The following is a 27,907-nucleotide window of genomic DNA, read 5'->3' on the forward strand; positions in this document are numbered from 1 at the left end:
ATGTGACAGCCCACAATGACACCTCTCTTCAAGTTACAGAGTTCACATCATGGTGCTATACCATCTGTATTCAACTCTGCAATGAAACACTGCTTCTTACAATTTGTACACCGGTTTATATCTTATTAGCAAACCTAAAATGTTCCATATCTTCAAATAACAGGAGTATCCACACAATTATTGGTAGATAAAGTAATTTAGTACTGATGTGTGACACACCTTTTGACTACTTGTATATGAAAATATGACTTCTGCTTCAACCTTGGATTCGCATAATGCAAAGCACATATCCTTAGAGATATGTGTATACTGAGGCAAGCGATGTGAAGTCATTAGCCGCTATATATCGAGTTGCCCAGTCTTGAACTTACTTCATGAGCTAACTTTGATTGCTTACACTTGGATAAAAGACTAAACCAAGAATAATATTTCTTGGCATCTTTAATTGATAATATAACCAAGTGGAAAATGTTTCAGCAACCAACTTCTTTTCAAAGAATCAATTTGGGTTCAGGCAAAAGTTTAGCACAGAACATTCTTTGCTGTTCATAAATCATATGAATACGAGGTCTGCCCTAAACGAATTCAAAAATTGCTTAAATGCTAGATCACAAATTGTGAAAATAAACGATAGCTATAGCAGTTCCAAAACGGTAGACTGGTGTACCACAAGGATCTGTCTTAGGACGAACTTTATTTGGTATCTATATCAATGGCTTCTGCAATTTTAAACTAAATAATAAAATGAACGCTTTTGCAGATCATACTGTTCTTTATAACTTTTTTATATTTGGTCCCTTGACACCAAGTACATTTCCCTTTTGGATTTATTAGTAGACCATGTTTATTCATACATGTACAGTTGCCGACAAGTTTCACCAGCTAATTCTATCTGGCTTCTTCGGGACAAGAAAATGGGTACACTAACTTTTACTGGTAAAACAGAGAACAGAGTAACAACAGTTAAATTAATTAAAATTGAAATGATGCGTAATATCAAGAGCATGGAGCGTGGAGTTTTAGTCATTGTTTGTTGATTGCCTTTTATAGTTTCCCGCGAAATTAAATTCTGTTAAGCTAAATGAATTTATTAAGCTTTTCTAAATGTCTTTCAGTATCATGCCTTGATTTCTGTTTTAGATTATCTCCTGTCCGGAGTACAACTGCAGCTTCTTTAAAGTTTCTACATCTGAAATCATCTTCAATGTAAGGCATGGAGCTGTTGTCCCGATCGATGGAGTGGTTCGAAATCGAGAAATGATGGGCTAATCCTGAGGTATTTGTATCTGAGGCGTTTGAACCACTCCACCGATTGACCTTCCCTTATTAAACCCATGTTGCTCATTGTAAAGTAGAGATTCACTGTCAGCCATTTTTGAATGTGAGCCCTGAACAATTTTTCCAAAATCTTCAGCACCACTCCTGAGATGCTAATTGGTCATGTATTAAACAAACCAGTAAGGAATAGTCATTTCAGTTGAACACTCTTATAGTTCACGTGCTGATATCCCATCTATCCCTATTGATGAATTCCTATTAAGTGTATGCAAAAGCCACGTCCTCATACACCTGAATTTTTTCATTACGTGAAGAGGTTATAGTGAGCTCAAAGTTGCATACACCAGGTTGATAGCTTTTAACAAAATTAGCAATCATTAGACGAACACCTCTTCTGCATCTGCAACCCTCAAGCCATCTGCATTTAGAAGAGTCATTCTTGCATATTCATTCTTTCTTTTATTTGCCGCATACCGATAGAATTCTTGTGTCTTTAGCATGCATAGCCAGTTTCTTTTCATAGTCAGACTCTGCTTTCCGTACAACAGCTGTGACTCTTCTAGCCTGCTGCTTATAATTTTTATATTTTTATAATGCACATCACAGTATCCTCCACATCATCCATTTCTTACGAGTCTCTTGCTTAATAAGATTACACATCCATTTGACTCCTACCCTATCTATTCTTTGAGCTTATTTAAGTTAAGGGATATTACATCCCATATTGTTTCATAGCCAAATTTCATGCCGAATATAGTAAATATATAAAGTTCGGCGAGTCCAAGCGTAAGCAAATACCTGGATAGTGTTACAACTGACCCTTTAGGGAGTGCAACACTGAGGCAACTCATGGTAAGGATGGAGCAAGCTCCGATCACTATTCTTGATATTTCCCCAGCTCCTAGGAGCTGTATTACTGTTCTACATTATGAGTGAGAGAAGGTCACTACCCAGACCAGTTTCAACCTTTATTGAGGTCTCATCAGTGAGTAGGTAGACCTAGAAATACCAAGTTTGTAGCAAGCAGAACTTACATATACCCTACTATGAGAATTGCCAAGAAGGTGTCCTAATAAATTATTAATTATATGAAGAGCCAAAGGCTTCAATTCGGCGACCTAAACTTATTTAAGTTAAGGGATATTACATCCCATATTGTTTCATAGCCGAATAAGAAACTCAAAGAGTTTCATTAAAAGTATAATTAAAATATAATCTCAAAGTATAATTAATAATTTATCAGGACTCTTGGCAATTCTCATAGTATTACTGTTCTACATTATTATTGTTCTAGTAGGGTATATGTGATTTCTGTTTGCTACAAACTTGGTATTTCCAGGTCTACCTACTCACTGATGAGACCTCAATAAAGGTTGAAATTGGTCTGGGTAGTGACCTTCTATCACTCATAATGTAGAACAGTAATACAGCTCCTAGGAGTTGGGTTTCACATTATGGGGAAATATCAAGAATAGTGATCGGAGTTTGCTCCACCCTTACCACGAGTTGCCTCAGTGTTGCACTCCCTAAAGGGTCAGTTGTTACACTATCCAGGTATTTGCTTACGCTTGGACTCGCCGAACTTTAGATATTTACTATATTCGGCATGAAACTCTTTGAGTTTCTTATTCGGCTATGAAACAATATGGGATGTAATATCATTTAACTTAAATAAGTTTAGGTCGCCGAATTGAAGCCTTTGGCTCTTCATATAATTAATATTCTTTGAACTTTCAGGACACATTCTGATATTGGATCATTTAAGTATTGTTTAAATGCTTCCCATGCACTGTTAATATTTTTCCCATCCAGTAACTGATCCTATTCCTCTGAACTAAGTATACTTCTCAGTTAGTCATGATGTCCTGCTTTGTAGTTTAGCATGTAACCTTTTCTGAATGGAACATTCATAAACTTAGTGACTTCCCAAGTGAGTACCACATGATCACTGTCACCAACCGGAGGCAGAATAGTTACATCTTTAACTGAAACACCCTCTGACACTACAATCAAATCTAACAAACACTCTTTGACTTCGAGTTCTTTCTGTCACATGCTGCTTGAGGCAGTTGTCCCGCAACAGCTCAATAAAGGCATTTTCATTCTTCTCATGAGATTCGACTGCTACCCAATAATTGATCTTGTTAGATTTCTCTTCACACCAGATGGCTTCAAACTCACCGCCACATGAAATACTGTTAGTAATACTACTAAAATCGTAGGTCTCAACTCTAACTGGATTCAAGTCATCCGATGTCATTAGCAGCAGAACTCTTCTCTCCTATTCTTCCTAAAAATACTGTACCCTTGACACCCGACACTAGTTAGTTATCTGATTATCTGATTCTGATAACCAGGTCTCATTGATGCCTAAATTCTGAGGTGCTAACAAGTTGGCAGCCAGGAAGGTGGGTAAAGCAATAACTTGTCATCTTGTAGTCGTATATATCTCTGGATGAGAGAATGATAAGAAAGATTACACCCAAGGTAAAAAACTTTCTACTTCTTTCTTTCTTTCATCCAGAGATTTTTATTAAGAAGGTCCAGCATCTTTTGTTTACTTGTACATGAAATATATATGACTTCTGCATTATTTCAACCTTGGTATCTCTCTCCCGGGTTTGGCTCCCACTGAAAAGACCCCAATAAAGGTCGAAACCGGTCTGGTTAGTCGCTCTTCCATTACATCATACACGCCTGAAAGGGGGGACGGATGCTTGCATTAAATATATATATATTGTATATATATGCATTAAATATATGTATACTGAGGCAGTTGTCCCGCAGCAGCTCAATAAAGGCATCTTCATTGTTCTCATGAGATTCGACTGCTACCCAATAATTGATCTTGTTAGATTTCACTTCACACCAGATGGCTTCAAACTCACTGCCACATTGAGTTTGAAGGAAAAGAAAAGGAAAAGAAATCTCATAAGCTAGACTGTTGAAAAGCCCTTTTTCGCCTGATATTTTATTATCAGATATTCGGTTTCATAATTTCTTAAAAAGAAGTAATAGAAATCTTTTATTAATTTTTCTTAAAAATTTCATTAATTTATACGTGTGGATTTAATTAATTCTTAATTGTGTGGTATTTAGAAATGCCTGAATACGAAAAAAAAATAAAAATAAATAAATAAACGAACACACCAAATTCCCTGAAAACCAACGCCCTCTAGTAGACAAATCATTAAACAACGACCTTTTAGTAGAAGCTGAGTATTAAAATTTGGTTATTTGAGAATTCGCTAGGTACTTGGTGTACGTCTGAAAACGGCGGTGGGAGAATAGAATATTGGGATATTTATCAAGGGCGAATATTCTTGGTCCGCGCCCACGGATTAATAATATCACAGATATTGTATTATATTTTCGCATTTATTCCTGTTAGAGACTCTTCTAATTGTTTCCGGATGTCGCGTAATTCCTAAAAGTAAACACAATAGATTAATGCTTCATGAAGAGCACATTTTCGATGCGTAAACATTGTATCACAATCGCATTAATAGGCTGGGTGTGTGCTTTCAAAATTCTAATCATGCCAAAGTACATAACTTTACACTTATTAACATTAAACTGGTAGCCATATTCGTTTTCCCAAATTTCGTCTATCAATAGCATCCGTGATTGCCCTGCCTATCTTCGCATCATCGGCAAACAATTGAAGATTAATGTATGAGAGTTTAGCAATGTCAGTATTGTTGAACCCTGAGGTACACCACTGATCACCTTAAATCTGGCAGATTCACACCCACTGTATACTACTTTTTGATATGTCTGTCAACTATCCCCTGATCCAAGTCGAGAGTTTATATTCCAACCCGTATTCTCCATTTTATGCAACAGTCTTTCGTGTGGTATCCTATCAAATTAGGAAAATCCAACATGACCATAGTGTACCCATTCTCTTTATTAAACTTGGCCGTAACGTTGTTAAAATTATGAGAAAATTGCTAAAACATGACCTTCCTTTAGTAAACCTATGCTGTTCCTTGGAGAGCATAGCATGCTTGTCTACCCATTTGTGTATGCGAGTTCTTACTAACTTCTCTAAAATATTCAATACCACACCAGAGATACTGATAGATCAGTAGTTAGACACATCAATTTTTGCATTACCATTGTACAATGGAACTATCGTACATTCCTTTCTTTCCTGTGGTATCATTCATAAGCTGAGACTCAAGTTATACACATGTGAGAAAGGCATAGCCAATTCGGCTGAACATTCCTTTAGCAAACGTGCTAAAAGGTTATGCAACAGCGCTTCAACCCCATTTTCATGAACCTCTGATCTTCATCCAATGTAGCAGTTGCACTGTGCACCATGTTACATACACCTGGTTGAAATATCTCAGCAAAGTGAGCACTGATTAACTGAACAATCTCATTAGCTTCAGAGATTAGAGTATCATCTGCATTCACTAAAATTATTCTTTCACATTCTTTCTTTCTTTTGCTTGCAGCATAACGATAAACCTCCTTAGCTTCCGACACTCAGTTGCCATCTGCATTCAATAAAGTTATTCTTCTACATTCATTCTTTCTTTAGCTCATGGCATAACAATAAAATTCTTTTGGATTGCCTTTAGCTTGCATGGCCAATTTCTTTTCATACTGCGATTTAGCTTTCCTCACAGTACTCGTTACTTTTCTGGCCTGAGCTTTATATATTTCGTAACTCCTCTCACTCTTATTCTCAGGATATTCTTTCTACATCATCTTCTTCTCGTGGATCTCTAGCTTAACAAGGCTGCACATCCATTTCACTCCCAACCTATTTATTCTTCTAACACTAGGGATACATTGAGATACCGCCTCATTCAAGCACTTTTTCAAAGATTCCTATGCATTGCTGATATTTTTCCATTCAATAACTGATTCCATGGGACCAAAGATAGTATTCTTCTAAGCTGATCATAATTTCCAGCTTTGTAGTTCAGCATACAACCTGTTTTAATCTGAGCATTAGATGTTAGATACAATTAGATACTTCCCAAGAAAGCACAGCATGGTCACTGTCACCAATTGGTGGTAACATAACAATATTCTTGACAGAAACCTCTTCTGATGCTATGAACAAATCCAAAAGTCTCCTTGACCTCGAGTTTCTTCTTTCACATGCTGCTTGAAAAAGTTGTCTCGCAACAATTCAATAAATTCCTTTTCTTTCTTATCATGAGATTTCTCTTCTACCCAATCAATGTTTGGAAAATTAAAGTCACCCATAATGATCATTCGCTTAGTACCCATAAGGCTAAATTGGCGATGCATTTGTTTGTTCCCGCAAATGAGCTGCCAGGTCTGTAGCAACACCAACCATATATTTCATTCTGTTAACCTCCACTTCACACCAGATACACTCGAATTCATCGCTACATGGGACATTGTGTTTCTTGTGTTTATACCCTAACTGGACTTAAGTCATCTGATATCATTAGTAGCCCTCCTCCTCCATCAATCATTCCTAAAAATAGTATATCCATTACACTCGATCCCACATACCACATCTGATTCTGATAGACAGGTTTCACTAATGCCAGCAATCTTATGGCACATCGTATTCAATAAAGCACGAACTCAACCAGTTGGTTTCTAATGTTCCTGGCATTTGTGGAGTCCATATAAATCATAACAACTACAGAGAACATCCACTCTAGCCATCTGCTGTACGTAGATCGTCGAATAGCATATTATTTCCCCCCTCTGCAACCAACAAAAACTTACCTTCTTTCCTTTAATTACTCTAATAATAATACATTATTAGTATTAATATTACTACTGTGACTAATAGATTTCTCCAAATAGTGAATGTACTTTGTATTGTACGTTTTTATTAATCAGATGATAATAACACTTTAATTGTATATGTGGAAATACAATAAAAATTACAAATGTATCATAGTATACTTTGTACCATTAAAAAAATAACATTTTTACTTTTGATATTTGTAAATATTAGTTGTATAATTTCCGATTTTAATGTTAAAATGCAACTACGTCAAGGCAAACGTTATTGCACATCGTAATATGCTGTCCATGCGACTCCTGGTAATATGTAATCACTACACGTTTCTTAATGTGCACTTCAAGTATTTAAGCTAATACGTGGATTCTCCAGCATCGTATATTGTAACAACGTGTTTGCTAATAAATAAAATTATTTACTTATTATTCTATATTTCGCCGAAGTCAAACCAGCATCATCGGGGATTAATACATTTGTATTAGACACGTGCACACTTCAGTAACCACAGAGATTCAGGAATACCTAAAGTCCTACAATTACGTCACCTACTTGCTTCCATTGGGAGTTCGTAGTCGTTCAGCTGACTGTCTATGGATGAAGGTTTCCCATATGAGGGGAGAGACTGATACCTCCATATTTGTTTCGGTTGGGCTAGTTGGTAAGAGCTGCAGCTGCTTCGAGGAAAAGCCTCTCGAACTTGAATTTGTTTCTGTGGAGTAAGGTGGCTTTTTTCCAATGGATCCTTTGCAGAAATCCAGGGCATCGTCTGCTAATCCTGAGCAGCCAAAGTAATGTAATCGTATGTAATCCTGGTGCTCTGATATATACGGCTGTCCTACCTGTTTGTTCATAATATAATAAGAAAGATTGCCTCTGTAGGATACCTTCTGGTATACTGCAACAGATCCAAAGGTTGTAGCTGTCTTTGGGGGGAGCAGATAAGGGCTGCCAGCTTTTTGTGTGGTTTATAGGTGGTCAGCAGATTGTGCTTTTAAACATCTTTACCACCTTTTCTGAAAAATCAAAGATATTAAGGATGGTGTTAGATTTTCTCTAATCTATGTTTCTGGGGGGGGGGGATAGGGAAACGTGGTGTTGAAATTCTTTATATCTGGTGGGAGGTGTATCCATTTGCCAAAAAACTAAACTGTTTTTTATATGGGGCGAGTTGCCCCGGAGGATTAAGATTTTATAGTCCCAAATGTGACTGACGATGGATGTATCTATCTGTGTGTATGTGGGTTTTCTATAGACCAATACCCCTGTTTTTGAAGGAGGGAGGTGTTAGACCATTTGGTACTTGAGAAAAACATTTTTTTTATGTTTCCGACTGCAAGGGTTCATAACTGGATCATATTACTTTATTATAAGGAAGGAAGGAATATAAGGAAGATGAGATGAGATTACTTTATTATATAAAAGTGTTAATATATATACAAGAATAAGATCCAGAAATAGTTCTCGATTCTGTGATCCATTTCTTACTCGTTACGGTAAGTTGTCCCTCAGCTATTAATTCATTTTGCCCCAATTAATAACACAAAGGCCTGTGTAAATCAAGAATGCTAAGTGAACTTTATGGACTCGAAATATGTAATAAAATAATGGTGTGGTAAAATAGCTAACAATTAAAATTGTTAATAACAGTAATACAAAGGTATTGAGATTCAAAAACTGAATGTAATTAATAATGTAATATCATGTAGCTGTTCACTGTTAAAGGCTATGAGAATTAATTTCACAAAATGAATTACTTGTAACAAATGGTAATACCCTTAAGGAAGTTAAAGCATATGCAAACATATGAATATATCTATCAATGATGTATCTCGTTTACTGATGTGTATTTGTTTTTATTTGTATAACAACAGTAATACAAAGGTATTAAGAGTTAAACCTAAATGTCACTAATTGAAATGTCTTGTCATGGGTTAAAGACTATGAGAAGTAAATTTATAAAATGAATTGCTTGTAAATGATTTTACTACCGTATTTTTATTTGTTATTGATCTGATAACAGTAGTACAAAGATATTAAGAGTTAAACCTGAATGTAATCTGTATGTATATATCTATTTATGATGTAAATACTTAACCCTTAAGGAGGTTAAAGCATGTGCAAATATATGATGAAAATATCTATCAACGATGTAGCTATTTTACTGCTGTGTATTTATTTTTATTTGTATAATATAACAGTAATACTCAAGTTTAAATCTTAATACAATGGTATTAAGATTTAAACTTGAATGTAACTAATTGAAATGTCACGTAACTGATCCCTGTTAAAGACTATGAGAAGTAAATTCACAAAATGAATTACTTGTAACAAATAGTAATACAGTACCCCTAATGAGGTTAAAACAAATGTAAATATATGATGTATATATCTACTTATGTGTTTAATTTTACTATTATGTATTTATTTGTTATTGATCTGATAACAGTAGTACAAAAATATTAAGAGATAAACCTGAATGTAATCTGATGTATATATATTTATCTATTTATGTAAATATTTTACTACTATGTATTTACTTGTTATCGTTTTAATAAAATATACTCAGTGGAAGTGGTGTTTGCGTCCTCTGCGCTTGGCCGCTCGAAGTTAGACCTAGGTTCTAGTCTAGTCACTAACTGGAGGAACTTTTTGTAAGCCTATTTTCGACCGGTTCCAAAGTTAGTCGATCTCTGGCATGGGCAAGCAGGTTTTTCCTCCCGGAAACTCGGATTTTTCGTCCCGTAAGCTCAAGAAAATCGACCGTAGTACCCACACTATTTCAGACAGTGACATATTTTGTTATGGTTAGGTACCAAGAGATGGCAGCACTTGTTTGCCAGCCTCTTCATCGGTGCCTGCTATAATTAGTGATAGAGATGGGCCAGCTATCTCTGATTGGCTACCGGGTGAGATTGTAAATAAATATAAATAAAAATATATACTTTGGGAGACCGAGCTGCCCACTCAGTCTCCCAAAGCTAGACAGGGTATAAAGGCCTCGCCTACTCTCTATTGGGGAATAAAAGGCGTTAGTTGAATTTTGATGATTTGAGAACTATAAACATTATTCTTTAATGATTATTAAAGATTTAATGATTATATTAGAAAACAAAATACTGTTTTCCGTAATACTCAGATGACCTTTGACTCTAATGAGCATTACAATTAACCACCCTATTAAAAAGCCGAAAAATTAAAGTCAAATTGACAAAAATTCGAAATTAATGTTGAAAAAATTGTTTAGGAGTTCCAAATACCTACGAGTATATTTCGATAACTAATTGGATTACTGCAACACAAGGATCCTTCTTTAAGCATGTTTCACCAGCTCGCAATAGCAGCCACGCAACCGGAACCCGACAAGAACGTTCCCCATTCACCATACAGCAACAGAAATCACGTGTCTGAGTTATTGGTGTCACTTTTCTCCACAGACGCAGCTGCATTTTATGTCAGATTATGGACAGGTTTTTCATAATTAGTGTTAACATTTTTTTTCCTGTAGTCTACAATAATACGACTGCAATGAAAGTCAAACAAACTATTTCTCTGCTACATACTTAACTAGCGATCTCCATCGTTTTCCTTCTCCTTAACACTCCTCTGTAAGATCTATTTCGATGCACAAGAAATATAAACAGCAATGCCTTAGAAACGACATATATTGATCAGCAATGTTATCTAGCAGTTGTAAGCTACGCACTGGGATTTAATACTATTCCGATGTTTAAAATTATTCTTTGAAATGACAAAACCACCATCCTTTATTGAGCCCTTAAATGTGATGCATCATTCATATCTGGTACAAACGATACATCCCATTTCCCACTCCCCCCCCCAGTCGACCTGCATAGTATGAATTTCCGCATAAACAGAAATTCCGCAAAGATGCAGGAAAATAGCCCCTGCAATGCGAAGGGTCAGCTCTGTGCGAACTACCCTCGGCACATCCTACCCGCTACCCGTCGGTACTCTTGTGTCGACTCAACCACAAGAGCCTGAGATGAATTTTTAACCTTTACCCACGATGTACGCATGTTAATTAAGACACACTTAAATAGGCACATCTTCATGCGCATAAACCAAACTAATCCCCAAACGGGGAATCACCCACATTGTGTAAAAAAAAGTATTCCCATATTATTGGATTAACGAGCTATCCCCCTCTCCTCTCCACCTTATAATATCTAGAGTATTATTTCCTCACCACAACCCTCCTCAAATATTCTCTGTCTGGTATACTTACCCGAAATGCACACCTCGAGAGTTCAGACACTATTTCAGTCCAACTCTCTAAACATGAACTCAAGGAACACCAAGGGGAGGCCCTTCACAAACCATTTTAAGGGTCTGATCCGCTTTCAACATCTTCGCCTCGCCCGCCCCATTGCCAAATCTCTGCACTATAAGCAAACCCAGGCAGATAGGAGGGGAACTGTGCATTTTATACTGTATGTTTCTAGGCGACGCGTTACATCACTATCATGCGAATTTTGACCCACCATTATTACGAATTATTATTTTCGAACAAAGAATTTGAATGGTGCACTGTTATGGCAAATTGTTATTTTTGGATATTATTGATTCGTCAAAAAATGTTACGATCAATTATTATATTCATGACGTCATCACATTCTTTCTATACATTCTTGCCCAATTTTAGGATAATAAGCAAATAATTGTAAGAACAAAAGAAGGAATTGCATGAATTTTATTAGAAACATACGTAAAGACATCGTACGGTTTATCGACGTTCATTTGTTTCTCTTAAAAAAAGGGGGGGGATTTAACTATGACACCAGTCCTCATATGACAGATGGAATAAATGTCTCATAATGAAGTTACAATCTCAAACAATTTCCGCCCATCCGTTAGCAGGGGAGCGATTTCAAACCAGACGATCTAATAATCTACCACCTAACGACATTTGCAAAATCGCCACTACAGGATTTCAGTTCTATTCTGACAAGATTCTGTAGTCGCGATGCCGATTTTCGTTAAGTGGTAGATTATTAGATCGCCTTTTTCAAGGATATATTTCCCCCCCCCCCCCTCTGAACCTTACCCTCACATGCAATAGTTTTATTGAACACTTGAGGTATTACGTGAATTGAGAGTTCTTAAAAGCCTAGAAATTCAAAGGCGGTATATTAAGAGTCTCGGAATTTAAGCATTTGAAAGGGTGTTTGTGTGGCATGTTTCCATACACGGCGAGCATTTTTGCATATTGGAAAGCCAACCTTTATTCCTAGAAAGAATTTAGCAAAGGAGGTTTTCGCTGTTGTTAAAGATTTTAATTCCCGAAAGTAGCTGTGACAGAGATGGTGTTTCTCTTATGTACATACAAAATCATATTTGCCTATTTAATTTTGCATATTTATATATATGCAAATAAAAATATTTTGCATATATTTATATATGCAAATAAAAAATATAATCAGCTAAAAATCAACTAACGCCTATTTGTAATCATATAGGGAATAGGCAAATAAAAATAGACAAATATAATTTTGCATATTTGCCAAAGTTCGAAATCTGCCGATTTGCGAATTGGCTGGCCTCTTAGCATGCTGACCAAAGTCCGACATATGCTATAAATGTTTTTTTGGGCTGTCTGGTCAATTCTGGATTTGGCCAGGCCTGTGTAGCTCAGTGGAAGTGGCGCTTGGTCGCTTGAAGTTTGACTTAAGTTCGCTGACTGGAGGAACTTTTTCTCAGCCTTTCTTTGACTGGCTCCCGAGTTAGTCGATCTCTGGCACAGGCAAGCAGGTTTTTCCTCCCGGAAACTCGGATTTTTCGTCCCGTAAACTCAAGAAAATCGACCGTAGTACCCACATTATTTCCGACAGTGACATATCTTGTTAGGATTAGGTACCAAGAGATGGCAGCACTTGTTTGCCAGCCTCTTCATCGGTGGCTGCTATAATTAGTGATAGACATGGGCCAGCTATCTCTGATTGGCTAACGGTGGAGATTGAACTGCCCACTCAGTATTGCTAGATAGGGTATAAAGGCCTCGCCTACTTCCTATAAGGGAATGGAGGGTATTGGTGGAAGGAGCTGACTGTGATTAATACCCTTGGAGGATAATGGATGGCAATGCTGTAGCCAATGAAGTTCTGAGGCTCAGCTATTGCTCTTACCCTCCTGCCATGATCAGAGCTTTAATAGCTCAATAACCTTATCCCTACACTGTCCTCTACAGATAACGGGGAAGATGAAAAGCATTCTTGCTTCGCCCTTTCCGAGAAGTGTCGATTATCGTCATTTAAAACTTGACAGTCGTTGATGGAAGAGACAAGTTAATAGTTTATGTCACTAAGGATAATACTAGTTTTGTACGTCTATGTACACATAGAATTGTTTTACTGTACATTCTCGTACACGGATGGAAAAAGAATTACACAAGTAAAAACATGTAAAGAACTTATCACATTATATCTCGAGAGCTTTGCAAATCGTATGTGACCAAAATGTGCATTCCTTACAAACTACAAGCCTTAAAAATCGTAGGCTTGTAGTTTCCAAGCCTACGATTTTTAAGGCTTTACTAAAGATGTCAAGTCGATCCTCTCGCCATGTAAAGTAACTCGAACGGAAAATACAAGTTCATGAATATGAGGATCGCTTAACAAATGCGTTTTTTTGACCACTTAAAAACAAACCGGAAGAATTCGCATACAACCTGCTGAGTATTTTCACTATAATTGGAGTCCCAAGTGTGTTTCAGTTGGACAATGGAAGGGTTCGTAAATAAAGTAATAAATGGACTTAATAATAGGTGACCTGTACTGAAGATGATACGTGGTAAACTGTATGACATGAATGCAGAAAAATCACCAAATTGGGCTCCAGGTCTTATATTCAATTTATGAAAAGCGCTCTTATTACGGAGGTTGGTATATAGCAGTCGCCTAATGACACCCTGGAAAAGAACATTAGCGCACACTGCTTTGCAGATTCAAGCTGCGAACAATACTTAAAAATCTGAGTCAAAGGTCTCCCAGCCAATGTGGGAGACATTTGATTCAGAATGGGAACAGAGCCAGATCACGTCGTACTTGAGGAAGTCGTCGGTAGAAGTGAATTCTTTCATCAGTGAAGTTTATAAAGCTAAAGTCAGTGTGCAGAAAAGAAAGATCACTTAGTAGCATCGCATTCAGTTATTGTCAGTGGTGGACAAAGCTGCAGTCAAAAGTACTCAGGTGCAGAGCTCTAAAACTATTGTGCAATTCCAAGTAAAAGCTCCCATCATGTTGTAAAAACCAGGTCGATTATCATTTTGTAAAAAAAAAAAAAAAGAAAAAAACGTAGTTTTCTAAGCGTTCAACAAATTCTTTGTATTTGAAAACTACAAGTAGAGTTTACTATTAAAAATGTTTCCTTTCAAGTGTTCAATAAACTGACAGTTTTTATTTTTGAAAAATTTTAAACAAACCGTAGGGTTCCGTTTAAAATGTGTTCGTCAAAATAGTCATATTGTAATAAGCACGGGGTATAGTTAATAGTTATGTTCTTTCAAGATATAGATAGGAAGCCGAAATAAACTGTTGGCCTAAGGACTATATTTTCATTCTCATTTGACAGCACAAAAACTTTTGTACAACTTTCTCCCTTTCCAAATAATTTCAAAATATGGTTATTAAAATTAAAAACTTATTTTGGCCAATAATAGAATTGGTCGGCCAGAATCTGAAATAAGAACAGACTTCGTAAGTTCCTTGTTTTCAGACTTTGGCCAATGTGTGCGTGGTAGTGCCATTAGGTGCCGTTGATGGCAGTGTGTGGTGGGAGAATTGAATGATAGGTGACACAGTGAGTACCCGCCATGATGAGCCTTTAGACTTTTTGGAAGTGTTATACGTTTATTTATTTTTGGATTGCTTATTACATAAGTCACAATCTACTGAAGTGAACAGTGGCAGCTCGTGGCTTGAAATCGTGGGGATGATGCGACTTCGAAATACACATACACACTGTAAGTATAAGTATTATACAGGATAAAATATCAAAATTATGGTAAAAATTAAAAAAAAATTGAACATGAAAAAATATTGTTTATTATCGATAAAATTATACAGTTTGGTATAATTCAAAATTACTTAAAAATAAAATTTTGAGTGACTGCTAAACAAGGACAAGAGAAATTGTTTATTCCCAAGAAAAATAGTGAGTGTACAAATCAGTGGTGGCATGTACACATAAGCACTGCGACACTGCAGAATCCCCCCACCCCCACCCCAAAGGAAAAAAAATGAAAAAATTGAACTTTGTGTTTATGAATAATAACGATGCTTACAACATTATATAAATGCAATACAACATGTTAAAGGTTACAGCTTATGTTTTGACATTGATTGAATAGTTAATAATTGGAATTGTTCCATTAACGCTTTAGATTATGAAACAAATGCACTGCGATCTAACGCAGTGTTGGAATTATCACGCTCTGTCAGTTGCAGCTAGACTCGCCTATATTCATTTACACTTATGTCACTGTATATAACAAGTGAATCCGACGCTGCTCGGCTTGCGCGCATTATTTCTGTAAGATACGAAACTTTTATTATTGGTGTGTGTTCATGGTGAAGGTGAAATATTTCTGGTTTTATTTCAAATAATATTTTTAATAAAGCAAATTTTTTTTTTAATATGTAAATTTACTTATTAGTAAATTGGTTACTGAATAGTGATCGGAGCTTGCTCCACCTTTGCTATGAGTTGCCTCAGCTTGCACTACCTTAAGGGTTAGTTGCTGCTATCCAGGTATTTGCTTACGCTTGGAATCGCCGAACTTTATTTATATAATTTCTATATTCGGCATGAAAATCTTTTGAGTTTCTTATTCAGCTAAGAAACAATATGGGATGTAATATCCCTTAAACAAATGAATTATTATTTTTTTTATTTTGTATATGCAGCACCCCCACTTAAAATTTTCACTGGCTGCCACTGGTACAGTTGTTAAACAAGTTTAAGATGTAGTATTATGTGACATCTCCAAGCATCATTGTGGGAGGGCACACCATACAACCTACACCAGTGATGGCAAACCTTTTTACCCAGGTGTGTCAAACTTTTATTTATTTTTTAAATATTGACAATGTGCCACTTGCATACATGCATTATAAATGTAGTTACATTTATCATAGATGGTTATGTAGTTACATTAGGCTATTTATTCAATAGGACATTGATATAAAATCTATGAATTCATATTATACAATTAATTTAATAAATTGAAATTACAAACTTACATTACATTTAATGACTTTTCTGTTGCTGACTACTGGTAGAAAGTTCTTTCAATGAACAAACCTACCTTCACCTTAACTGAAAGCGATCTTACACAATTTATCACAGTTTTTTCATCAGAATACCAATATTTTTCAACATCCAAGGTGTGTCACCTGAAACCCTGAAGTGTGTTAGTGCTGACACGTGTGTCATAGGTTCGCCATCACTGATCTATGCACTATTGAATCTTCCATGTATACACTACCTACTATTTCTGGGAGAAAGACTGCTACCTGTATGAGATTGGCTAGCTCACCTTCAAATGAAAAAAGATTTTTCTCATCATGAGAATCTCTGTGCTATTGCAGCATTATAGTAGTATGATACTATGTAACAAAGAGGATCTTGCAGTGAGCCTCTCGACTTTATTGAGGTCCTATGATAAGATTATGCATAAAGGGACAATAATGTATAAACACGATTCCTAATAATGCACAAGTATAATGAACATTTAAGGTAGAAAAATACGATGCAAAAAAAGTGGCTTTCTTTCAATGCTCTTCATCAAGATGGGCACTTCAACTATGGATTGCCGACTAGTTAGTGTATCTTCTCTAATTAACAGGCTGCAAGTTTGAATCCTACCCTGGGCATGAATGTTTGCGATTGTCTTTAGGTGGAAGATGATTTCATCATCTGGTGTGAGATTATCAACTTGTTTAATGGCTCAAAGTGCCTTGAAAAAGTTCAATGTTTGGTGTATAGAGAAGGATTTCTGGATCGTATAAAAAAAAAATGAAAATTGATAAAAATAGAGGGGAAAAAATCCTACCTACCGATAGTACTGATGTACTATACATTTATAACCTTTCATGGGTGGGAGTTGTATAAAAACAAAAAATTCAACTGAAGAAACTGGTAACAATTAGGAAATGCTTAGGCAAAGTAATACAGTATAAGTTTCTAACTTGTGAGACTTAGAAATGTTATGAGACATTTTTTTTATAACTCAAACATACACCATTTCATTTATTTTTTTTTTTTTTATTTCCACTGAAATTCGACATGATGGAATATCTGTTACTTTCAGGAAACATTTCATTCAATCAAGATTAACATCATTTGGAATTAGATCAGTTATCACATGAATATGAACTAGTAAGTGAAAATGAGGGATACTCTAATAGAATTTTCTAAGCACTAAAATTTCAATTAGGTATTCAACATACAACTAGCCATGTTAGAAGTATAAGATGAGAAAAGAATGGAGTCTTGAGTATACATCAAGGGAATGCTATGATATCCAAACATTTTGAGCAGTAACTGGAATCTACAAAATCTCTCTTCACAAAAATATGGGGCTGGTGAAGAGCAGCCAAAATGAAGTTCTATTCACAAAATAGAGTATTTACAATTATTCTTTAATATTCTTTTAAAGAGTGGAAGACTTAATGTTTGGACTTTTACAGTAAGCATTTACATTTACAGGCTGAAAAAGTGGACAAATCCTCCATATTCCTACAATTTCTTTTAAACATGCTCTAAAAATTCATAAACCAGATCTGAAGAATGACAACAGTACTATGATTATTAAAATGAAATAAATGGTTCATTTTAGTACATCAAATAATCAGTTTACTTAAAAAAAGTGGTTAGCATTACAACCATCCAGATTTTCTGGACAAGGTATGAAATTTCATTTGCTTAATAATAAATGCAAGTTAATTATATATACATTTGTATTTAATATATTTTTAACAATTTTTATATTTGAGCGTTCCTTGAAGTCTGTTTGCTCTGACTTAAATTTGACTGATAAAATCTTGTTTCAATACCTTACAATAATGTTATGGCAATATTGTAAGCTAAAATCTAAATACATAATTTTTAGACTTGCAAAAGTTTTTAAACATCATTAGGACTATCAAAAAAAAAAAAAAAAAAAAAGGATTAAGCTAGAAAAGGCTTAATAAGTTACACCACAAATCTTTTAATCAACATTAAAAACAGACTAAATATACAGAGTCCGTCAAAATATGTATACATACTTCAGCAAAAGAAAAACCTGTATAAAAATTGTAATACTAAATTTATACAGACATCAAGGTATGAATACAAGTTACCTTGGACTTCTGCAATTACACGAGGTGCTCGAAGTGGTTACCATTACTGTCCAGATACTTATTATGGTGAACTACTGCTTGGGCAATATTAGCCAAAGAGTCCATTGGGATTGCTGTGCATGCCATTTCAATTTCTTTCTGAAGGGCCACCCATGTAGCTGGTTTTCTATGATACACTACATCCTTTAGTATCCCCCATAGGTAGAAGTCCAAGGGTGTTAAATCAGGAGAACATGGCGGGAACTCAACTGCACCTCTTCGTCCTATTCATTGTCCCTGCTAACTCTCATTGAGGTAAGCTCTGCCTCGGTGGTAGTGTGGTGGTGCACCATCTTGTTGGAAGAGAAATTTATCATTCCCATAAAGTGTATGAATGGCAGGTAAAATGGATGTGCACAGCATGTCTAGGTACTTCAACAACATTCTCAAATTTGAAATACCACTTTAAAATGGTCTGGCATTCCTCGAATGTCAATCGTGCCTCGGCCATTTTGTTTGACTGTCCTACTGGTCACGTGTTGATGCTAGTATTCATGTGAGTAATGACATCTTTTGAGAGAACATCATACTACACATTGCTACTGTAATTCGATCCAACTTCGAAAAAAGTCCATAGATGACATCTGTTAAAGTGTGTATACATTTTTTTGATGGATTCTGTATAAGTAGCATGCATAAATGTTGAAATCCTGCTGATGCCAAGTATAAAGAGAAACTAATGCATTAACACATGGACTATTGTGCCCAGATTTGGTCACCAGGTTTTCAGAAGGATGAAGAGGATCCAAAAGCTGACTAAGGTAGTTTCTGACCTTTGGAATTTCGAGTATGAGAAAAGATTGAGAATTTGCAGTCTGGTGGACAGGAGGAAGAAGGGGAGATATGATAGAGACCTACAAGTTGGTAAGGGGTTGTTATAGGATCAATGCTGGAGAAGTTTTACAGAGAATAGTGGGAGATCAGGGAAGAACTAGAGGTCATCCCTGGAAACTGTATAAAGAGGGTGCGAGTAGGAGAGTGAGAGGCAGGTTTTTTTCTTGCAGAGTTTTGAATGATTTGAATGCCTTGCCTGAGAATGTGGTGTCTGCAAAGAGTTTGAATGTGTTTAAAACACGGTATGATGAGCTGTGTGTGTGATAAAAGGACCTCCCAGATGAGTCTTTGACTCCATGAGGTCTTGGGGTGGTAATAATAATAAAGGCAATCTCAGATCTATAACCATAGAATAACATGTCTGCCATAGTAAATAACTTTATTATATTACGTAAATATTTCGTCTTATGTCTCATAAGACATCAGTACGATGATCAAACAACAATAGGAATTGAATTAAGCAAAACAAAACAGTAGCATGCATGCTTAAATGGAATCCTTCTAAGTAAAGTCATGTGTTCGTGGATTAAACCTAATTAAATTTAATCCATGAACATGCAACTGTATACATAGAGGGATTCCAATTTAAGCATGTGTGCCACTTTTTTTTAAATTCAATTCCTATTATTGTTCCGTCATTCTCCTGATGTCTTATGAGATATCAGGACGAAATAGTTACGCAATAAAAAAGTTATTTACTGTGGCATATGTGTTATTCTATAGTTATAGATACTCCACAGGTTTCACACTATAAGAAAATCTAGGATTTAAGTTTTCAGAATGGATGTTTTTATTTTAAAATTTCAAATTTATAACACAAATGTACTTTTGAACATTAACATTATTAAGACTTCTATGAAGTTAACTAATGGATATCACAGCAACCAAAAACAGTTCTCTCCAAGAAACTGAGTGTGGGAAATTATTAGAATTATATCCAATTAGAAGACTCATTGAAAGAATTCACTCACGGACCACAATCACTATTAAATACACATTGGATCATTCCACCCAATTCACCATATAAAAAATCTTCACTTCCTTATGGGGAGAACAACTGTTAATCCAGGAGTAATAAAATTAAGAGCATACTAATTACATCAAGAGTGTCCTCCTGCAATGAGTCCTTGGCAGCATCACATTGTAATAACAATCTTTCTCATGGTGAGTGCTTCTCCAAAAACTGAGTTTAAGAAAAGGTATTCTAGTTAGTGTGAGTTAAAGGGCCTCCTGTGATTAATCAATGAATGCCATCCAGTGACTGGTGTTCAGTGATTAAATCAGTAATACTAATTACTGATTACTAAATATTAAATCAGTATAATCCCAATCTATAATTACTGCATGAAAGACAATATAAATATTCAGTCTTTCTAATTGAGTTCTTTCAAAATGAGTTAAACAGACTGACAATGTGAGAAGTGGAAATAACATTTCGATGTTGCACTTTGGAATGCTAGATCTTCTGTCAATACAACTGTATCATAAGATGCAATGCATTTGTATGTGTGAGAGAGAAAGAATATAAGATAATAGACAAAGAACAAAAAATTGAGGAATGCATTACAAGAGTGACAAAAGGCAGACTGCTTCAATGATAAGGGTACTGAATGAAGAGAGGGAGACTGTTTTGATTAGACCAAATAACATATCGTGACTTATGTCCATATTTTTCATTTTTTTTTTTTTTTTTATAATGAGGAATTTCTGAAACAAAACTTCCAGTGCAAGTAACTATATTAATGTAAATCTTCTGGAATTGTTTGATCAGAGAATTTTGTCTGTTAAACCTGGATTACTAGAAAAAAGGTGAAGAAAAAGCTATGATAAAGTCATGTGAAATGGGCGAGGGAATTTTATCAGATTTATAAAGGAGGAGAAAAAGAAACCACTTGAAATTTCATAAAGAAATGGTGAGTAAGGATGAGAATTTTATTTTATGTTGCGTTTTTATTTGGAGGGTTGGTGAGTGAGAAGATGTATTCACCGAGTGGTGAATGAATTTAAGGTTTGGTATGACAGCTTGTGTGTGCATGTCCATGTGAGATTTGTGCAATTTCTTTTTTTTTTTTTTTTAATTTGATCCAAAAGATCAAATTTTGGACACAAATACCTTAACTGGTATTCCTAGTGTAAAGAATCAAAGTATCAATTTTTATTCTGTAATTAATAATGTACAATCAGCATGCAGATTATTGCCACAATGGCTAATGATAATAACTACATGCATTTGATCAAAACTTGGCTATATATTCAAAATATACTGAGATGCTATCATTAAGCAAAATATTATACAATGGCCCAACATCTGCTTCGATGCTAATGATTTAAATTATTAAAGTTAAAGAAAAATTAAAGCCAATATTTTATTCAACAAATTTTTTTCATCAAGGAAAACTGAGTTTAAAACAAATCTCTAACAAAGTTAACCTCTATACAAGTTACAAATGCCTAAAAAACTTAATATACTATTTACAAATATACCACATTAAATATAGTATGGTCTATGTATTATAGGTCCAGAAAATTATGATGGTCATTTTATCCACAAGATGATGTCCCATAACTTCCTTCACTGTACCTAATGTTTATCTGAAGCTCATGGTTACTATATGTGCACAGTTCTTTTTCTTTTACCTGTCCCACTATCAACATATAATACCTTTACAAATTTTGGGCAGGATGCAGAAGAAAAATTACTTAAATTTCAACTTTATACAAAATATATATATATAGGATAACATCCATAATTAAGTGCTGTTAATACCAATTTCATGTCAAATATATATATATATAAAAAAAAGTGACAAACCTCATATCAAACTGGCAGCATACAGTTGTTTTTTTTTTAAATACTATAGAACACGTATTTCAATGTTATCAAACAGCAGTCATTATGTGAATACTTTGAAACTATCACATTACAGAAAAAAAAAATTCATATAAAAATTAATACAAAAACTCTGATATATACATACATACATATACACAATTGTTTACTCCACATAAGAAAATATTCTCCACTAGAAATTATTTTTTCTATTTTCTAATCAACACTTTAAATAGGATTCAACAATTTATTTACTGAAGCATTTGGAGCCTGAGCTGCCTTCTGCCGACGTAAATCTGATTTAACAAAACCTAAAAATAAATAAAACAAATTTTAATTTCCTACTATATATTATTAGCATCCAACCTCCACGGAGTCAGACTCATTGTGGGAGGTACACACTATCACACACAAAAGCTCATCCAACCATGTTAAACTGATTCAATTTGTCTGCATTCAAAACACACTCAAGCAATGGCATTCCACTCATCAGCCACTCTCCATATAAAGAACCTACTTCTCACTCCTCATACAGTTTCCAGGGATGGTCTCTTGTTGCATCCTGCTCGCCCATTGTATGAAAATCTCTTCCATGTTAAGCTGATAACAATCCCTAACCTGGCCCCCTTTCACCATAAACCCTTCCTCTCAAAAACAGTCCATATTTTCAGTCCCCTTTTCCATTTTTGTCCCACCCTACAAAAAAAAATGCTCCGCCCACCCTTGAAAATAAAATATATGTATATATTATATTAAAAAAAATTGTTTTTTTTTTTTTTTCAAATTAATTCTCCCACATTGCCTAAGCGCACCCCCCCCCCCCCCAGAAAGGAGGAGGGCCTTAGGCAACAACTGTCTTCTTTCTGCACACCACAGAAAGATAGGCAACAACATCCAAGAAAAGGTATGTGCAAATTTTTTTCTATTATGCCTACATATATTTGTCTCTAAAATACATCTGCAATGCCCTAAAAATTCTTGAGTAAAAGCCAATGACATTAAAAAAAGGGGACACACCTAAGTGAAAGCAGGCAAAATAATGTAAAAATAATAATCTTTCTAGACCTTTTCTAACATATACTTGTTACCATGAAAACTATGCACAGTAATCCATGAGGCCTGATCAAGGTCTTATATAATGGCATCATAACTTCTTTATTTCTGCATGTCAGGGTCTTCTGCATCATTGCCATTATCTGATATGTCATCTTCATAACTTGTGCAACGTGGCCCATTAATTTCAGGTCCTGGTCCACCACCGCTCCCAGATCTCTCATCTCTATTTCCTTTAAAGTTTCTCCAACAAGTGTATATGTTGCATCCCATCAGTACAATTTTACATGTCTCCAACCAAATTGCTTACCAAATTTCAAAACCTTACGCTTTGCAACATTGAGCTGACATTTCTACCTACTTGCCCATTCATGCAATCTATTCAAGTCCTCCTATAAGGCCATACCAGCTGCATATCACCAGTTATACCCATCTCAATATCATTAATATATAAATTGAACAACAATGGTCCCAACAGACCTCTGCAGCACACCACTAATAACACTTCAGGACACTGCACCCCCATATGTAACTTTCTGATGCCTATCTGACAGCCAGTCACTGATCTAACTCATTAGTCTGTTATCCAATCCCATCTCTTTTAATTCATATAACAGCTTATGTAGCAATCCGTCAAAAGATTTTGCAAAATCTAAGTATACCACTGTATATGCATCTCCATTGTTCCAAAACATTTGTTTTGGAACAATGGAGTATATTTAAGTTGCAGCACATGGGTCTGAATGTCAGATTGGTCAACTGGATTCAGGATTGGCTGTCTGATAGGTATCAGAGAATTGTGTATGGTCGAGCAGTTTCAAGGAGGCAGAGGGTTACAAGTAGGGTCCCACAGGGCTCAGTACTAGGACCTATATTGTTTAACCTTTATATCAATGACATTGCCAGTGGATTGCAAGGGGATATTCAGTTGTTTGCAGATGATGCGACGCTAGGAAGGATTATTAGTAATAGTGCAGATGTGGTAGCCCTGCAAGAGGATTTGAATAAGCTAGATAGATGGGCAAATGATTGGGGTGTCAGTTTAATGCAGCAAAATATAAGGTCTTGAGGTTTGGGAAACATCGATGGGATGCAGCATACTCTATAGGAGGAGTTATGTTGGAGGAAGTAGAGGAGACAAGAGATCTGGGATTGATGATGATTGATAGAAACCTGAAGTTTAGGGGACATATTGCAAAGGTGGTGAAGGTAACACAGAGGATTGCTGCTATTATGAGAAGGACACTGACCTGCAGAGATAACAGGGTTATCATTCCATTGTATAAGTCTCTGATCAGACCACACTTGGACTATTGTTCTCAGATTTGGTCTCCAGGATTTGAAGGGGATAAATTAACTGTGGAAAGGATACAAAGATGGTTTCAGGGCTGTACAAGGATAGTTACGAGGATCGGCTGAGGGAATGTGGACTGCAGAGTTTGGTGGATAGAAGAAGGAGAGGTGATAGGATTGAGACTTTTAAACTGTTGAGAGGTGGTTACAGGGTTGACACTGGGGAGTTCTTTTGCTTGGTTGAACAGCAGGAAGGAGTGATGACAAGAGGCCATCCCTGGAAATTACGAAAGGAAACTGAGCAAGAGGGCGAGGAGTGGTTTCTTTGCGTGGAGGGTGGTTGAACCGTGGAATGCATTGCCTGATGGAGTGGTGAGAGCGAGAATGGTCAATGTTTAAGGAGTGATATGATAGACTGTGTTTCTTAGGGTCTCCCCTAAGAAACACAGACTTGACAGACTTTGAGTCTTGACAGACTTTATGTTCTTAGGAAGGACCTCCTACGATGAGTCTTTTGACTCCATGGAGGCCTGAATAATAATAACAAGTTAGTAAAACAATCTCCCTTTAACAAACCCATTCTGATAACTACAGAGGATACTGCTATTATCAACCTATTTCTATATCCTACTTCTCACAATCTCTTTAGTATCTTCACCACAACTCCAGATATACCGATTGGCCTATAATTTGTAGCCACAGCCTTATCACCACCTTTGTGCAGCAGAACAATTTTACCTTCTTTCCACTCTCTTGGAACCTGTGCTGCTATAACTCTTATTAAACAGGTATGTCAATGCTACTGCCAGTTTCCTGGAACATTTCCCTTAAGACATGTGATGATGTCATCAAATCCTATCACCTTATTGACAGAGGTATTTAAGGAAATAAATAACCCTGATGTCAATAAATAACCCTTATTGATATCAAGGTTATTTATTTCCTTAAATACCTCCTGCTCAGTAACAATTAAGCCATCCTCTCCTATGTTCTCGACACTAAGTTTCTCCCAATTTCACCCTGATGAGGATGAAATACTCTTATAAATTGATCATTGAATACTCAAGGTCTTCTGCAGCAGTCACCATTCTACTGTTTTCATCCATTAACATCTCACCATAATCATTCTTCTTTCTACTTGTCATATCTAAAAAACTAGGGTGTTTCTTTACCAATTTCTGCTCATACTACACTTTTGTTGTCCTAACTGAGTCACTCTCCTCTGCTTGTTCTTTATGCTCTTCATGTAACTGATTATGACCATTATTCATCTTGTACTTCTTCCAAAGTGTCTTCTTCCAGATTTCAGGCTTAAGCACCTCATTCATCTATTTTACTCCTATTTTATTCAGCCTTTTGACCTTCAGAATACATTCACACATTGATGCTGTTATGTATTTCTTTGCCAGTTACCAAGCAGCATTTATTTCCTTACTGCTCAACTCCTCATTCCAAACATGCTATAGCTCCAAGCTGTCTCCTATGCTTGTCATCATCACCAGCCTTATACTTCCATAGATATCCTTTCCTCACAGAAGTCTGCATAGCCACAACCCAGATCACCTCATGATCACTCTCACCAACTGGAGGAAAGTGTGAAACCCCCACTCACAATTACATCCTCTGATGAAAGGATCAGATCTAGAACTCTTGATCCTCATGTGCCCTCCTTTATATGCTGCCTGAAATAGTTCTCTCAAGAACTTGAGAAATTCATTTTCCTTATTCCCAAATGCTACTATCTCTTTATTCCAATCTATACTGTCATAATTAAATTCACCCATTAATAATTACCCTTCCTTTGTTCACTAATCCAAGTTTATACATTTCATCATCACCACTCTTCACATTCTCTGGCCTATAGGAACATCCAACTAAATGTGTACAGCATTGGGCAGATGAGGGTAATGTTATCTGTGAGAATCAACATGGATTTGTGAAAGGACGCTCTTGTTTTAGCAATATGCTAGCCTTTTATAATAAAGTTACAAGAGCATTAGATGAGGGAAAGGCATATACTGCAATTTTCTTAGACTTGGCGAAGGCATTTGACAGGGTGCCACATGATAAGCTGATATTTAAGTTGCAGCACATGGGTCTGGATGTCAGATTGGTCAACTGGATTCAGGATTGGCTGTCTGATAGGTATCAGAGAGTTGTGTATGGTGGAGCAGTTTCCAGGAGGCAGAGGGTTACAAGTGGGGTCCCACAGGGCTCAGTACTAGGACCTATATTGTTTAACCTTTATATCAATGACATAGCCAGTGGATTGCAGGGGGATATTCAGTTGTTTGCGGACGATGCGAAGCTTGGAAGGATTATTAGTAATAGTGCAGATGTGGTAGCCCTGCAAGAGGATTTAAATAAGCTAGATAGATGGGCAAATGAATGGGGGTGTCAGTTTAATGCAGCAAAATGTAAGGTCTTGAGGTTTGGGAAACATCGATGGGATGCTGCATACTCTATGGGAGGAGTTATACTGGAGGAAGTAGGGGAGACAAGAGATCTGGGGTTGATGATTGATAGAAACCTGAAGTTTAGGGGACATATTGCAAAGGTGGTGAAGGTAACACAGAGGATTGCTGCTATTATGAGAAGGACACTGACCTGCAGAGATAAGAGGGTTATCATTCCGTTGTATAAGTCTCTGATCAGACCACACTTGGACTATTGTTCTCAGATTTGGTCCCCAGGATTTGAAGGGGATAAATTAACTGTGGAAAGGATACAAAGACGGATGACAAAGATGGTTTCAGGACTGTACAAGGATAGTTATGAGGATCGGCTGAGAGAATGTGGACTGCAGAGTTTGATGGATAGAAGAAGGAGAGGTGATATGATTGAGACTTTTAAACTGTTGAGAGGTGGTTACAGGGTTGACACTGGGGAGTTCTTTCGCTTGGTTGATCAGCGGCAAGGAGTGATGACAAGAGGCCATCCCTGGAAGTTACAAAAGGAAACTGTGAGCAAGAGGGTAAGGAGTGGTTTCTTTGTGTGGTGGTTGAGCCGTGGAATGCATTGCCTGATGGAGTGGTGGGAGCGAGAACGGTCAGTGGGTTTAAGGAGTGGTATGATAAACTTTGTGTTTCTCAGGGGGGGACCTCCCCTCGATGAGTCTTGACAGACTTTATGTCTTAGAAAGGACCTCCCTCGATGAGTCTTTTGACTCCCTGGAGGCCTGAATAATAATAAAAATATATCTTCCTGTCAACTTCCACATTACACAACACTGCCTCATGACCAGTGCCACTGTCTACCTTATGTGGACTCAAATTCCCCTGCTATCATCACCAACACCCCTCACTCTTCTTGCCCTTTTTCTCTTCGTGAAAAATACTGCATCCTACGATTTCTATTCCCCGTTAGAATATCATCTTCATTCAAATATATTTCACTTATTCCAATGATTTGGGAGTAAATTCTCAATCAGTGAAACCGTTTCATCTCCCTTATTTCTGATACTTCTGGCAT

The 27,907-nt window shown here is 36.3% G+C and overlaps 1 protein-coding gene across 4 annotated transcripts in view; it reads right to left on the minus strand.

Annotated features, from left to right (window-relative positions):
- Positions 1–17,248: 17,248 nt before the first annotated feature.
- LOC150109696 (choline/ethanolamine transporter flvcr2a-like) overlaps positions 17,249–27,907 on the minus strand; it is a 167,682-nt gene continuing 157,023 nt past the window's right edge. For all 4 annotated transcript variants that reach the window (XM_090414050.1, XM_090414068.1, XM_090414058.1 and 1 more), the window contains exon 11: positions 17,249–22,401. In XM_090414050.1, the coding sequence (XP_090270176.1) occupies positions 22,319–22,401 (83 nt within the window). In that variant the 3' untranslated portion in view covers positions 17,249–22,318. The remainder of the gene's footprint in view (positions 22,402–27,907) is intronic.

The sequence above is a fragment of the Typopeltis vanoorti genome, chromosome 2, assembly GCF_054136105.1.
Source record: "Typopeltis vanoorti isolate ZY-2024b chromosome 2, IOZ_Tvanoo_1.0, whole genome shotgun sequence".
NCBI lineage: Eukaryota > Metazoa > Arthropoda > Arachnida > Uropygi > Thelyphonidae > Typopeltis > Typopeltis vanoorti.